The sequence below is a fragment of the Castor canadensis genome, chromosome 6 (assembly GCF_047511655.1).
Source record: "Castor canadensis chromosome 6, mCasCan1.hap1v2, whole genome shotgun sequence".
NCBI lineage: Eukaryota > Metazoa > Chordata > Mammalia > Rodentia > Castoridae > Castor > Castor canadensis.
The window spans coordinates 30718762-30735096 of NC_133391.1; the positions used below are offsets into that span (position 1 = coordinate 30718762).

The following is a 16335-nucleotide window of genomic DNA, read 5'->3' on the forward strand; positions in this document are numbered from 1 at the left end:
ACCATTGTTGTCATAGTATTCAAAACATTTGCACATGTTTAGTAATGAGGGAATTATTTCATGTACTTATATTTGATTTGCAGTTTTATGAATCTATGGCATTGAAAATCTGTGGAAATCAAGGGCCCACTAATAAGTAAAGAAGAAATTAATGACATAGAAACTAAATTAAAATATATAGGCAGGAGTGAGACTTATTTTTTCATTGTAAAAGTAAAAAAACAGAAAAAAACAAATACAGATAGTATCAGGGAACATTTAATACCAACACCAAAATTGCATAATATGTGTTTTTTCCACCACATTCCAGATGTGTCTGTGAAAAGCCTCTTGGTTTTCATTGTAAAAGTCAATAAGCATACAAAAAGCCAATTTAGATAATATCAAAAAGATAATAATTGGCCATAGGAAAAATCATTTAAAATATTCATATGGTAAGTGACTCACATAAGTAACTGAAGAAGATAGGAATTAGTGATGAAGTAATGTTAAAAAAAAGGAGAAGGAAGTGAGGAAGAAGTAAAATAATGTTGAATTAGCTTTGTTTTACACAGGCAACTACACTCCATCCTCCATATGTACTACAATATTTATCCTTAAAACAATGGTAAGACATTAAAGTTTGCCTGAGCTCCAGTAGGTAGATAGTGTAAAAGGTCAAATTGTCAGCACAAGACTCTGATTCCCAGAATGCATTTGTGTGATTCTGGGTTTGATGTTAGGGCTTATGCTTGCTAGGCATGAGCTCTATCTGCCATGTCAACCGTGCCGCCAGACTTTTTTTGGCTTATTTTTCTGAAAGGGTCTCATACTTTTTCCTTGGACTGACCATGGACTGTGATGCTTCTAACTATGCCTCCTGTGTAGTTTGGGATTACAGACATGTGCCATCACTACCCAGATTGTTTGTTGTGATGGTGTCTTTTAAACTTTTCCACCAGGATGGCCTTAAGCAGCCATCATCCCAATCTCCGCCTCCACGTATCTGGGATTCCGGCATGAGCCACTGCACACCACCTAGGGCTTCACTTTTATCGTTGAAAAGTTTAACCTCTGAAATAAATTTTTCAGGACTATGTTGCTCTTTGTTTATGCTTTTACCAGAATTCATATCTCTTCATCTGTTGTCTTATGAATCCACTCCATCAGCTGCTGTTCTCACCCCATCCCCCAAACTGACCTTCGCAAGATCAGTAGTGTCCGTGCTGCCAGTGCTCATCCTGTGAGACCTGTGGACAGGAATGGAGGACACTCCTTTGTTTTCTGGAACACGGTCTCTCCTTGTTTATTTCTTCACTGAGCACCACCTCTCTCTTTCCTTTGGCAGTTATTGCTCTTCTTCCACAAGCAAAAATATCAGAGACCAAGGGCTCAGTTACTCAATTTCTAACCAGCAGTGCTGAGCTTGTTGGTGATCTGACACAGGATCCTTACTGAGAAGGTATCTACAGCATAGGTTGTAAGGCTGCTTATCTGATGTTCAACTATCTATCTGTGTATCTCTCTCTCTCTCTCTCTCTCTCTCTCTCTCTCTCATCTATCTCTCTTTATCATCTACCTATCTATCTAGAGTGATAGTGACACCACACCTGGGTTCTAATTTGTTCTTCTAATTTTGTTTAAAATAAAAATATTGATGTTGATAGTGATATGCTGGGAATTTTTATTGGAAATATATTGATCTCAGTAGAGGGATACTTATATACAATTATGTTTGATTTAACTCTTGTTGATTACTTGCATTTGTTACAGTTAGTATATAAGACTTATGAACAAATGAGAAGGAAGTTCGCTAATTTCCTGTAAATGCACACATATACAACAGTAACTCTGAAATAGATGAAGACACTGGTGCTCTCTGAGAACTGAGAATTTTTTTTTTCTGAATGTAATCTTTGGGGATCAACCATTGTCCCATTCTCACCTTGTGTGAAAAAGATTGTCTTTTGTTGAGAGTTGTTGCTGAAGTAAAAACCTCCAGTGTTTCCAATCCAGAGTGAAAAGCACAGTGCTGTGGCTCAGTGACAGCTCCTAGGGTGTGAGTGTAGTGTTTTCCTGGGACCCACGTTCTGTCTGCTTTGTAAATGCCCATGAATTTCTAGTGTCAGTGACCATTGCACACAGCCCAGCCCCAGGGTAGTTTGCATTTCTCGTTGTCTTCTTTCCAGAGCTCATTTTGTCACCTGGAAGGAGCCAAGTCAGAGGGACGTCCCTGCCTCTACACTCATGGTATGTTGTACTTCTCTTCCTAGTGCTTTCCCTTAGACATTTCCCATCCTGACCTATTATGCCTTTCTTACTTCTCCCTCTTCTCCATGCAGGGCACTGTCAGAACATTTTAAGATATATTGCATTCCCTTTCTTTGATAATTTTTGTATTAGTACTAAGGGTAAGGTCAGTCTTACACACTGGAATGTCCCCAGATCTTTCTCTGCCATTTCTTTCTTTCTTTTTTTTAATGTTATTATTGTACTGGGGGTACATTGTCACATTTATAAAAGTTCATACAATTCTTTTTATTTCTGCCATTTTTGTGGTGTAATAGTCACATTTTTCTGTTCTCTTTTGAAGTTGTATTTGTGTTACAATTCTTTGACCATTTCTTGGTGCCCTTTCTCATCTTGCCTAGTCTGAGCCTCTTCCTTTACCTCTCTTGGTGCCTGTAGTGAAGGTCATGGAGCAGATGTTGGTGGGAAATGAGGGGACATAGGTAAAATCTGAAAATTTTGATATGATGGAAGAATCAGCTGTATTGATCAGTGAAGAGACAGAGACTGAAGAGGATTTTTGCTGTGTGGATGGATTCATTTGCCTTGGTGATTACTTCATGTATCAATGATAGATTTTTACCTGTTTCATATGTAAAGAAAGAATAGTTCAATTTTACTGAATATTTGCAATTTAACTGGATATTTGGATGTTCATAAAGTCTGAATAATGTGTATTATAACAGATACTGTTATATACTGTTTATATACTGTAATACATACTTGAAAATATTTTTAAACAATGCCTTAATGACTATCAAAATACTAAGTGTGAACTACATGTCAAATGCATGTTGAGTGAGAAAACAGCCTGAATTATGAAACTGGAATAAATGGAGTTTGGGTTTAATTAAATGCATGTTCGTAGGTGATTGTGTGTACCTGTGGGTGTAGGCATTCCTTGGTAAAACTAAAATGACAAACCAGTATTAATCTTAGTTCTGAGCACCTGAAAGTTGATGAGCTCCAGGAGATTATTAGATTACTAACAGTTTGTACAATGTTTGCGTAGGTTTCTAAACACAACTAATATTGACATGTTAAATTATAAAAAAACCTCAGTTTTAAGAAACATGATACACAAGTTTGGATTCTTGTTGTCTTCTACCTATGTTCAAATTTTGTTATGTTCCTCACCCAGTACTCCAGTAGGCAGATTAAAACATGTCTATAAGGCAAAGGAGCAGAACAATGTCCCTAAATACATCTTTGTTTTCCTGTGAGCACATGAGAACTCAGCATTTCCTTCATTATCAACTAGAACAGGCTCCTGGCTCCCGTGTGTCTGGATGGAGATCAGCTGTGCCATCTGGAGAAGTACATTTCCATGAAGAACACCATGAGCTCATTCACTGGCAAATCTTGATGCTGGTTTGTTTCATATCATACATGAGTTTTTAAAGGAAGCATAGTGCTGCTGGGGTTCCATTGAGAAAGTTCTTACCTATACCTACTAACTCCAGAGTATTTCCTACTCTTTCCTGTATCAACTTAAGAGTTTGTGGTCTGATATTAAGATCCTTGATCCATTTTGAGTTAATCTTGGTATAGGATGATATACATGGACCTAGTTTCAGTTTTTTGCAGTCTGCTAACCAGTTTTCCCAGCAGTTTTTGGTGAAGAGGCTGCTATTTCTCCATCGTATATTTTTAGCTCCTTTGTCAAAGACAAGTTGGTTATAGTTGTGTGGCTTCATATCTGGGTCCTCTATTCTGTTCCACTGGTCTTCATGTCTGTTTTTGTGCCAGTACCATGCTGTTTTTATTGTTATTGCTTTGTCATATAGTTTGAAGTCAGATATTGTGATACCTCCAGCATTGTTCTTTTGACTGAGTATTGCCTTGGCTATTCGTGGCCTCTTGTGTTTCCATATAAATTTAACAGTAGATTTTTCAATCTCTTTAATGACTGTCATTGGAATTTTGATGGGAATTGCACTAAACATGTAGATTACTTTTGGGAGTATCGACATTTTTACTATGTTGATTCTACCAATCCATGAGCATGGGAGATCTCTCCACTTTCTATAGTCTTCCTCAATCTCACACACAGCGACTAAGAGATAGCATAGATAAATGGGACCTCATAAAACTAAAAAGCTTCTGTTCATCAAAAGAAATGGTCTCTAAACTGAAGAGATCACCCACAGAGTGGGAGAACATATTTGCCAGCTACACATCAGACAAAGGACTGATAACCAGAATATACAGGGAACTTAAAAAACTAAATTCTCCCAAAACTAATGAACCAATAAAGAAATGGGCAAGTGAACTAAACAGAACTTTCTCAAAAGAAGAAATTCAAATGGCCAAAAAACTCATGAAGAAATGCTCACCATCTCTAGCAATAAAGGAAATGCAAATTAAAACCACGCTAAGATTCCACCTCACCCCTGTTAGAATAGCCATCATTAGCAACACCACCACCAACAGGTGTTGGCAAGGATGCGGGGGAAAAAGGAACCTTCTTACACTGTTGGTGGGAATGTAAACTAGTACAACCACTCTGGAAAAAAATCTGGAGGCTACTTAAAAAGCTAAACATTGATCTACCATTTGATCTAGCAATACCACTCTTGGGGATATACCCAAAAGACTGTGACACAGGTTACTCCAGAGGCACCTGCACACCCATGTTTATTGCAGCACTATTCACAATAGCCAAGTTATGGAAACAGCCAAGATGCCCCACTACTGACAAATGGAGCAAGAAAATGTGGTATCTATACACAATGGAATTTTATGCAGCCATGAAGAAGAATGAAATGTTATTATTCGTTGGTAAATGGATGGAAATGGAGAACATCATTCTGAGTGAGGTTAGCTTGGCCCAAAAGACCAAAAATTGTATGTTCTCCCTCATATGCGGACATTAGATCAAGGGCAAACACAACAAGGTGACTGAACTTTGATCACAAGATAAAAGCAAGAGCACACAAAGGAAGTATGAGGATAAGTAAGACACCTAAAAAATTAGCTAGCATTTGTTGCCTTAACGCAGAAAAACTAAAGCAGATACCTTAAAAGCAACTGAGACCAATGGGAAACTAGAGAAATAGGAACTAGAGAAAAGGTGAGATCAAAAAGAATTAACCTAGAAGGTAACACCCACGCACAGGAAATTAATGTGAGTCAACTCCCTGTATAGCTATTCTTATCTCAACTAGCAAAAACCATTGTTCCTTCCTATTATTTCTTATATCTCTCTTTAACAAAATTAGAAATAAGGGCAAAATAGTTTCTGCCGGGTATCGAGGGTGTGGGGGGGAAAGGGAGGGGGCAGAGTGTGTGGTAAGGGAGGGGGTGGGGGCAGGGGGGAGAAATGACCCAAGCCTTGTATGCACATATGAATAATAAAACAATAAAAAAAAAGGAAGCATAGTGAGTATTCAAAACTAATGTGTTAACAAATCAGGACTTGAGACTTTCTCTTACAGACAATGCATGGTGCAATACAGAGTACAGCTCAAATCATTTTAGGTGTGGCATTCATACTGGGAAATTTAGGAAATGGATTCATAGCTCTGGTGATCTTCATGGACTGGATCAAGAGAAGAAAGATGTCTTCAGTTGATCGAATCCTCACTGCTTTGGCTCTCTGCAGACTTGGTGTGCTCTGGATATTACTATTTGATTGGTGGGTATCTGTGACTTATTCAGAGAATTGGATTAGTGAAAAGATGTTAAGAATTATTTATGTTATCCGGCATGTGAGCAGTCACTTTAGCATCTGGCTTGCAACAGGTCTCAGCATCTATTATTTTCTTAAGATAGCCAATTTTTCCAATTCTAATTTTCTTTACCTTAAGTTTAGAGTCAAAAAGGTGGTGTCAGTGACTTTTCTGGTGTCCCTGGTTTTCTTATTTATTAAAATTGTACTGTTGAGCACACATTTTGGTTTCAGGATTGATGGTTATAAAACAAACATGACTCACAGTTTCAACTTGAGTCATATTGTACGAGTTCCCAAATTTTTTTTATTCACCAACACATTGGTTACATCCATACCTTTTGTTGTGTGCTTCATAACTTTTCTCCTGCTGATCGTCTCCCTGTGGAAACATCACAAGAAGATGCAGCAGAGTGGCATAGGATCCAGAGATGCCAGCACCATGGCGCACATAAAAGCCTTGAAAATGGCGATTGCCTCTCTCCTCCTGTACACCATTTTCTTTGTGTCACTTTTTGTGAAAATTTGGAGCTTTAAGTTTCTGGAGAGAAGTCTGCGCATTTTATTTAACCTGGCTACTGGAATTAGTTTTGCTTCAGGCCACTCATGTGTCCTGATTCTTGGAAACAGCAGGCTTAGGAAGGCCTCTCTTTTGTTGCTGTGGAGGCTGAGGTGCAGGTGCAAAGGTTTGTGACCTCTGAGTCCATGGACCATCTTGGGATCATCATGTATACCCGAGAGGAAAATCAGTTCACAAGAAATTTTTGTTTATCAGTTTGTGCTTTTGCCAATTTTTTTTTCTGTTGAATATTACTTTGTGAATTGTACGAAATTGTGCTTGGAACAATGTCCAAATATATTACAATTTTGTAGTATATAGAAAAGTATATAATTAATGTACTTAGTATTATATCAGTGTAAACCTCTTAAATGTAAGAAATGTTTATTCTAACAAATAATATGATTTTGTGTAAATTAATTGCCCATTTCAGATTTTAAAATAAGAAACTTAATAATATATGACATATATGTGTGTTTATGCATATGAGCTATAGTTACTAAAGTGGAACTCTATGATTTTGTACACACAGAAAATGTATTTTTAATATGGAAGATGAGCCTAACATACTACATATGAAATGAAGTATTAGATATAGTCTATGGCACTCAGGTACACTACATCCATCATTTCATATATAAGCTTCAGTGTAAAAATTAGAAAATTTCTGCATCATCAGACTGTTCATTTTGTTTCATGTATAGAAACAGTTCAAATGTAAGAACTCTTGGGATGTATTTATCATAATTAGGAGCACATAATCTACTTTTGGAAATACATTTCTACGTAATTGTCACTTATGGATCACAATCCATTGAGTACAAGATTTTAAAATCGTGGTTCATGATATGCCTTTTATTTGCATATCGCACTAGAATATTTTTAAGGTCATTCATTGGGTCATCTTTTCCTAGAGTGGAAAATAACTTAGGATATCAGAGCAACAGAAACTTAGAGCAACTTAAGAGTTACCAACACACAAGATGAACTTTTGTTGTGTTTAAATGTTGTTAGCATTGATTTTATGGTGTAATAAAACATAAATAAAAATTAAATGCATTTATAAAATAATTGAAAACTGAAAATAAATTTGAGGCTGGAGGGATATAATGATAGGGAAACATTGTTGTGTGCACTGTGTTGGGTTGTAATTATATATATGTATATTTATATATTTTATCTATATACCTTGGCTAATATAAAGTAAGATAGAGTCCTGTATATTTTCATAAATGAATAATTCTTATTTTAAGCTTATTTTTTATAAAGAAATTTCCTTTAACTGCTAGGGTTGTTTTTAGTATTATTTTCTTGTCATCCTAAAGTAGTTCATTAATTATTCATTTTTTTGGAAAACTGTACTGTGAACATCTTTTCTGCCTTTGATCTTAAGAATTATGATCTTTTCTTTTTCAACTTTTTGCTTGTCTCAAAGAAACCTTTTATTTATTTATTCATTCATTCATTCATTTATTCACATGTGTATACATTGTTTGGGCCATTTATCCCCCTTATCCCCTATCTCCTCTCTCTCCTCCCCAACCCCCTCACCTCCAGGCAGAATCTGTTCTGCCCTTATCTCTAATTTTGTTGAAGGGAGAGTATAAGCAATAGTAAGACAGACAAAGTGTTTTTGTTAGTTGAGATAAGGATAGCTACAAAGAGAAATTCCTAGCATTGCTTCTATGTACAAATGTGTTACATCCCAAGTTGATTCATCTCTAACTGACCTTTTCATTAGTTCTTGATCCCCTTCTCATATTGACCTCTGTTGCTTTAAGGTTTCTGTATTAGTTCCTCTGCAACGGGGACATCAAATACTATCATGTTTTGGGTTTTTTACCTTTCTCCATACCTCCTGTATGTGCTCTCCCCTTATCATGTGACCCAAGTTCAACCACATTACTGTATTTGCCCTAGATCTAAAGTCCACATATGAGCGAGAACATACGATTTTTGGTCTTCTGAGCCTGGCTAAGCTTGCTCAGAATGAGCATCCATTTTCTTGCAAATGATAAGATATCATTCTTCTTCATGGCTGAGTAAAATTCCATTGTGTATAAATACTACATTTTCTTAATACATTCTTTGGGGCATCTTGGCTGTTTTCATAACTTGGCTATTGTGAATAGCACTGCAATAAACACGGGTGTGAAAATGCCTCTGGAGTAACCTGTGTCCAATTCCTTTGGGTATATTCCTAGGAGTGGGATTGCTGGATCATATGGCAGACCTGTGTTTAGATTTTTAAGAAGACTCCAAATTTTTTCCAGAGTGGTTGCACTAGCTTGCATTCCCACCAGCAGTGTACAAGGGTTCCTTTCCCCACATCCTCGCCAACACCTGCTGTTAGTGGTGTTTTTAATGATGGCTATTCTAACGGATGAGGTGGAATCTTAGTGTGGTTTTTATTTGCATTCCTTTATGGCTAGAGATGGTGAGCCTTTTTTCATGTGTTTTTTGGCCATTTGTTGAAGAAAAATTTTAATGAGAAACAGATAGTATATAATAAAAAAAAGTGGGCATTTTTAATAAGTGACCACTAAAAAGAGGATGTTCTAATATTTAAATGGCAGGTTATCTGCATAGTTCAACTTTTACTATTCACATATGTGTAGTTCTGTTTTTCATGTGATGAGGCTGAGGCCCTCAGATGTTAAAAGACTTAGCCAGCTGTTGATTAAGATCCAGCTGGGTGCTGGAGTAATAACCTCCAGCAAATGATGCCTCTACTCATATCAGTTGAAACTTCAGCACCAAGAGGCTGTTCCCAGACACATGTAGAATGTGGTGGAAAAATCACATAATAGGCAATTTTTAAAGATGTTTTTGTTTGATAGATAATTTTTTTAATGAAGTGAGGTTTATGTGATTGATACTAAAACATGGTCACATGTACAAAGAAAATTAGTAAACATTTTAGACTCAGATGCAGAAGCTAGAAAAAGCTTCAGGAGAAACAGGGAATGCCTGTGTCATGGTAGAGTGTTACTTGTGAGCTGGCAACAGGGACGTGGAGGCGCGGCAGTCTGAGCACTGGGGTCCCCCTAGCTCATTTTCAGGGGCAGTAGTACATCAATGACTCTCAGGCTTGAGGGGCCATAAATTATGCGGAGTCGGATTTCTTTTTTTCCAGACTTGAATTTAACTTTGAAATAGCTAAGCACCAATTTAGTAGAGCAAGTACAAGCATTCTTTAACCTGAACGTACAGAAGCACACACCCTTTCCAAATGTACATGTGTGGTGCCCAGAGCCTCCGTGTATACACTGGCATGGATCACGGTGCTCTCCCACCTCTATCCCACAGTGGTTGCTGGGAACCAGTTAGGAGGACACCCTGTGAACACAACCTACAGAAGAATGTACAATAACACTGCTTGAAACTCCACAGTCCTGAAGACGAACTGGTGCCACCATCTCCACAGACATTTGGCCTTCACTTTCAGTGCATTTACATATAAATATATAGGCATAAATGAAAGCCTCCATCATATACATAGAAGTCCAGGAAGCAGTTTTCAGAGTAGAACTAGTTATGGAAGTAGTAGCTGTGCTTGGTTCTTTTTTCTTTCCTCAGAAGTGTGGGCAAAATTCTCAAGCTTTGTGGTACTGTAATAGCAGTAATAGCTGTGTCAGTTAATTCATGCCACCAAATTCAAGATAACCTCCATATCATTATGACATTTCATAAGTGTACACTGTTAGGTCACAGTTAGCTATGCATGAAGGCTGAGGCAAGATTAATAGATGAGAAGACAGAGAAATTCTATTATTTTAACAGGTATTGAAAGGGCCAGACTCAGACATTGCAACAAGACATTACAAGCTAACAGTCCAGGGCAGTTAGCTCCCTCTTACTTCCTCTAGATGTTAAGTTACAAGGACAGGGAGGCATAAAGGGGTTATTAGCATCTTCCTTTCTCTTTGAGATGCTAACAAGCTGCAAAGTTTCTTGGATGCATAGAAGGACAGAAAGAAAGAAAAGCATGTCTAACAAAGGGAAGTCCTAAGACACATCTGTTGTTCCTGTGTTTTGGGTCAATCCAGATGACATCTCCCTGTGCTTCTTTCTCAATAATTATACTCTACTGGAATGCAGAATGTAGGGAGGGGTCACACATAAAGCTAAAGTTGCCTCAGAGTGTAGTTTCATTGCAAGTAATAATAATAATAATAATAATAATAACACCCTACTTAAACCTTAAAAAATGAAGCACAGTAACTATAATTATTGAGGCTATAAATGTTTCTAAGGTAGCATCAGGAGACATTTGTAGAAAAAATATACTTTAAGAAAACAGCTAAAAAATCTGAAGAGATAAAGTAGAAAAAGTTTAAAAATATATGTTAAGACAAATATATTGTCATGGGCACCAGATGTCATGGGGGAATCCACTGACACGCTAAAGGGTTTGTGCTCTCAGAACACTCTCAAGAATAAGAGGCTGGAGCACCGGAGTTACAGGCAGGAAAGGAACTTTATTGATAGAGAAAGGCTGAGCAGAGAGACGAACATTAGGGTCTGGAAATTGGGTGCCTCCTGAGTGTTGGAGTGGGGGGATATATATAGTTAAGGCTTCCACCCTAACCTAAAGAACAGTTCATAGTGGAATCCTATAGGTCCATTCTTGGTGCACACAGGCCTCTTTTTTTTTTTTTTTTCCTTCATGGACTGTCAAACATTAATTTAATTTGATTTTAATCATTACCATCAGGTACTTCTTTTTTTTTTTTTTTCATTTTTCTTTTATTATTCATATGTGCATACAAGGCTTGGTTCATTTCTCCCCCCTGCCCCCACCCCCTCCCTTACCACCCAATCCACCCCCTCCCGCTCCCCCCCTCAATACCCAGCAGAAACTATTTTGCCCTTATCTCTAATTTTGTTGTAGAGAGAGTATAAGCAATAATAGGAAGGAACAAGGGGTTTTGCTGGTTGAGATAAGGATAGCTATACAGGGCATTGACTCACATTGATTTCCTGTGTGTGGGTGTTACCTTCTAGGTTAATTCTTTTTGATCTAACCTTTTCTCTAGTTCCTGGTCCCCTTTTCCTATTGGCCTCAGTTGCTTTAAGGTATCTGCTTTAGTTTCTCTGCGTTAAGGGCAACAAATGCTAGCTAGTTTTTTAGGTGTCTTACCTATCCTCACCCCTCCCTTGTGTGCTCTCGCTTTTATCATGTGCTCATAGTCCAATCCCCTTGTTGTGTTTGCCCTTGATCTAATGTCCACATATGAGGGAGAACATACGATTTTTGGTCTTTTGAGCCAGGCTAACCTCACTCAGAATGATGTTCTCCAATTCCATCCATTTACCAGCGAATGATAACATTTTGTTCTTCTTCGTGGCTGCATAAAATTCCATTGTGTATAGATACCACATTTTCTTAATCCATTCGTCAGTGCTGGGACATCTTGGCTGTTTCCATAACTTGGCTATTGTGAATAGTGCCGCAATAAACATGGATGTGCAGGTGCCTCTGGAGTAACAGTCTTTTGGGTATATCCCCAAGAGTGGTATTGCTGGATCAAATGGTAGATCGATGTCCATCTTTTTAAGTAGCCTCCAAATTTTTTTCCAGAGTGGTTGTACTAGTCTACATTCCCACCAACAGTGTAAAAGGGTTCCTTTTTCCCCACATCCTCGCCAACACCTGTTGTTGGTGGTGTTGCTGATGATGGCTATTCTAACAGGGGTGAGGTGGAATCTTAGTGTGGTTTTAATTTGCATTTCCTTTATTGCTAGAGATGGTGAGCATTTTTTCATGTGTTTTCTGGCCATTTGAATTTCTTCTTTTGAGAAAGGTCTGTTTAGTTCACATGCCCATTTCTTTATTGGTTCATTAGTTTTGGGAGAATTTAGTTTTTTAAGTTCCCTGTATATTCTGGTTATCAGTCCTTTGTCTGATGTATAATTGGCAAATATTTTCTCCCACTCTGTGGGTGTTCTCTTCAGTTTAGAGACCATTTCTTTTGATGAACAGAAGCTTTTTAGTTTTATGAGGTCCCATTTATCTATGCTATCTCTTAGTTGCTGTGCTGCTGGGGTTTCATTGAGAAAGTTTTTACCTATACCTACTAACTCCAGAGTATTTCCTACTCTTTCTTGTATCAACTTAAGAGTTTGGGGTCTGATATTAAGATCCTTGATCCATTTTGAGTTAATCTTGGTATAGGGTGATATACATGGATCTAGTTTCAGTTTTTTGCAGACTGCTAACCAGTTTTCCCAGCAGTTTTTGCACACAGGCCTCTTGTAACTCCTGGTCCTCTGGCTGAACGGGTTCCTCTGGAGGCTTCTCCCAGGTCAAGGGCATTTTGGCATTCCTAAGATATTATGGGGCTGATTTATGTTATGGGACTGCTACAATATTGCCCAAAATGTATAAAACTTAATTTAAAAAAGTTCACGTATCTAAATTTAAACAACGTAAAATGCAGCTTGTGGCTGGCACTTCCCTACATGGTTGCTGAGTCCAGATGCAAAAGGGAAAATGGGCCTTGGGAGGTCACCCAGCTCAGAGCTGAGAGGACTTCAGAGAGCTACCAGTTCCTGGTGAGATGGCCTCTGTCCTGTCCTCCTTGGGAGGAGGCCAAGTTTGGGGGCTGCAGCCTTTGCTGATGGCAATCTGATCCAGGATGTTTTCACAATCAACAGAGCGTCAAGCAGGGCTAGGTTGCTGGCTGGCAGGGGTGAGAACTCCCTTCACCACTGGTCCTTTCATAGGACCAAGTGTTTGCATGTCTCTGTGGATCTCAGTACATATCTGATAAACTCTCTGGGTCTCATACATAGCCTTGTGGTCGACCTATGGGCCTCTACTCAGGTCTCCACCAGGATCTCTACCACATGGTCTAGCTCAGCCAGGTCAGGCTTGCAGCTAGAGGTGGGAGGAGGGCAGCTGCTGCATAGCCCTCAAATCCATTGCAGAGACTGGGCTTGATGCATCTCATTATTCCGGTGAACACTGTGTACACATCTGAGAAGACCTCCTCCATGGATCCAGAGTTTTTGTTCTCCAGGGTCTCAAATATCTGATCCAGTGGCTTCTGAAAACTTCCCCTGTTTTCTAGAGGGTTGTCCATCTCCTAAAGATTGCTCTGAGTGTTCCTAAGCTGGACCAGGGGTCTTGGTCTGATTCAGGAGCAAGGCACTCCCTCTGGGGACCCCTTACCATGTGACACAGGATTTCCGTGGACACAGGATCTCTGTGGACATCAGGTGGTCAAGTGGTGCCGCATCCTTCCCAACCTGCAGGCTACACACCATGCCGGTTCACCGAGCGGCAGAGGGTGGGCTCCACCAGAATGTGTCAGTGCTGGAACTTGACCAGGGACATGTCTAGGAGCAATTATCGCTGGAGGCTGTAGGAAGGGATGGTGTCAAAGCCCTCTCCACCCTCCTCCTGGTCACATTTCTTCTTCAGCCCTGGTGCAAACATCATGTCCGGACAGGAGCTGCAGGGACTACTTCCCACCCTTCCAGCATCAGCTGCTGGCTAGCCATCCAGCAAGTGCCCTGCACCCAGATCTGCTAAGAGGAGGAGGAGGGGTGAGAAGAAGTCCAGAGCTCAGACTCTGGTGCCCACTACCCACGCACTGCTCTTGAGGGAAACGCAGGACAGCAGTGGCCACATGGATCACTATGGGTGGGGAGTCCTGACTGGGAAAAAAGGCCGGTGGGAGGGCAGAGGAAAGACCAAGGGAGAGTGATCCGAAGGAGGGCAGACAGAGGGAGAGTGGACAGAAGGAGAGTGGATGGACACAGGGAGAATGGAGGGACAGAGGGAGAGCAGACAGAGAGAGGGTGGACAGACGGACAGTAAGAGACTAGATGGTGGGAGAGCAGACAGAAGGAGAGTGGATGGACAGAGGGAGAGTGGAAGAATGGAAGGACAGAGAGTGAGTGAACAGAAAGAGAGTGGACGGAGGGAGAGGGGAGAGACAGAGGGAGAGGAGAAGGGCAAAGAAAGAATGGACAGAAGGACAAGTCTTTGAGGGGCAGACCTGGAGGAGGGCAGCAGTGGCTTGGTGAGACCAATGTCCTCACTGTCCTGCTCTGGTTGTTCCAATTATGCAATTTTGGTGCTCATATTAAGTGTTCTCATTTTATCTGTGGCATTTTGTACCTGCTTAACGTGTATACAAAAAGGAAAGGTGTGTTTGCTGAATTGAAAGCTAGTTATCTTCCTCAGTGATCCTGTGTGCTTTTTTTTAAGTCTTGTCTTTTGCAGCTAGACAATGATATCATCTGCTTATAATTATTTACAATGACATTTTATGATAATTATTCTAATGATCTTTTTGAGTCTTGGCCACAAAATGAGATGGCTCGAATTGTCAAGATGTTACTTAATTTTGGTGATAACTGAGATGTTTGTTTATAAATGGAAAATTTGGTAGTGTTTCCTCAATAAGTATAATACTGACTTTATTTTTTAATTTATTTTTTATGACACTGTGTTTGAACTCAGGGTGATGGCCTGGCTAGGCAATCACTCTATACATGGGCTGCATTTCCAGGTAATTAAAAAAAATTTTTTTGTGGCAGTATTAGTGTTTAAACTTATTGACTCAAGCTTGTTAGGTAGGTTCTCAGACACTTTAAATAGGGAAGGAAGAAGTTGAATTATCCCTATTTTCAGATCAGATGATATGTTCTTATACCCAAAAGACCCATAAAAAACTCCACCACAAAATTCTTAGACACCACAAACACTTTCAGTGAAAAGTAGGATGCAAAATCAGTGTATAGCATTCAGTAGTTTTTCTATATCTCAATAATGAACAGACTGAGAAAAAAATCAAGAGAACATTCACATTTGCAATAACCTCAAAAATAACTAGGAATAAATTTAATGAAGGAAGTGATAGACCTCTATAACCAAAAAAGCTATCAAATCACTGAAGAAAGAAATCAACAAAGGCATTAGAAGATGGAAAGATCTTCCATCCTCATGAATTGGCAGAATTAGTATCTTGAAAATGGCTAAACTATCAAAAGCAATCTTCATGCTCAGTGTCATCCCCATCAACATTCTTATGCCATTCCTCACAGAGATGGAAAATCTATCCTAAAGTTCATATAGAAGCTTGAAAGGCTTTGAATAAGAAAGGCAATACTCAACAAAAAGAGCATTGCTTGAGGTATCATAATACTTGACTTCAAACTATACTTCTGAGCTATGGTAATACAAAAAGAATGATACTGGTCCAGAAACATACACACAAACCAATGGATTGGAATAGAAGACCCATATATAAATCCATATAGGAACAGCCACCTGTTTTTTGACAAAGGAGTCCAAAACATACATTGGAGAAAATACACCTTCTTCAATAAATGGTACTGGGAAAAGAGGATACCTACATGTAGAAGACTGAAACTAGATCCCTATTTTTCATCCTGTACTAACATCTGTTCAAAGTGGGTCGAAGACCTTAATGTATGACCTAAAACTTTGAAACTAATGCAAGAAAGAATAAGCAAAACACTAGAAGATACAGACATACACAACAATTTTCTGAATAGAAATCTAATAGCTCAGCAATTAAGAGAAAGAATTGATAAATGGGGCTACATCAAACTAAAAATTTTCTGCATGGAAAAAGAAATACTTGCCAGAGTGAAGAGACAGTCCTCAGAATAAGAAAATATCTTAGCCAGCTATACATCTGACAAGGGTTGTATAACCAGAATCTATAGGGAGCCTGAAAAATAAACTCCCAAAGAATCAATGAGCCAATGAAGATGTAGGCCAATGAGTTGAACAGATATATCTCAAAGGAAGAAGTCCAAATGGACAATAAATACATGAAGAAATTCTCAACATCCC

General features: G+C 38.9%; 1 protein-coding gene and 1 pseudogene across 1 annotated transcript; one reads left to right on the plus strand and one right to left on the minus strand.

Annotated features, from left to right (window-relative positions):
• Positions 1-5708: 5708 nt before the first annotated feature.
• Positions 5709-6632, plus strand: LOC109675128 (taste receptor type 2 member 14-like). Its single transcript, XM_020151922.2, has one exon. It carries the CDS (start codon positions 5709-5711, stop codon positions 6630-6632), a length of 924 nt encoding a protein of 307 aa, XP_020007511.2.
• Positions 6633-13322: 6690 nt separating this feature from the next.
• On the minus strand, positions 13323-13941 carry LOC109675126 (cell division cycle-associated protein 4-like; annotated as a pseudogene).
• Between the last annotated feature and the right edge of the window lie 2394 nt (positions 13942-16335).

What these genes read in the sequence shown, in the direction of transcription:
- LOC109675128 (XM_020151922.2), top strand. Translation starts at nt 5,709, where the DNA reads ATGCATGGTGCAATACAGAGTACAGCTCAAATCATTTTAGGTGTGGCA.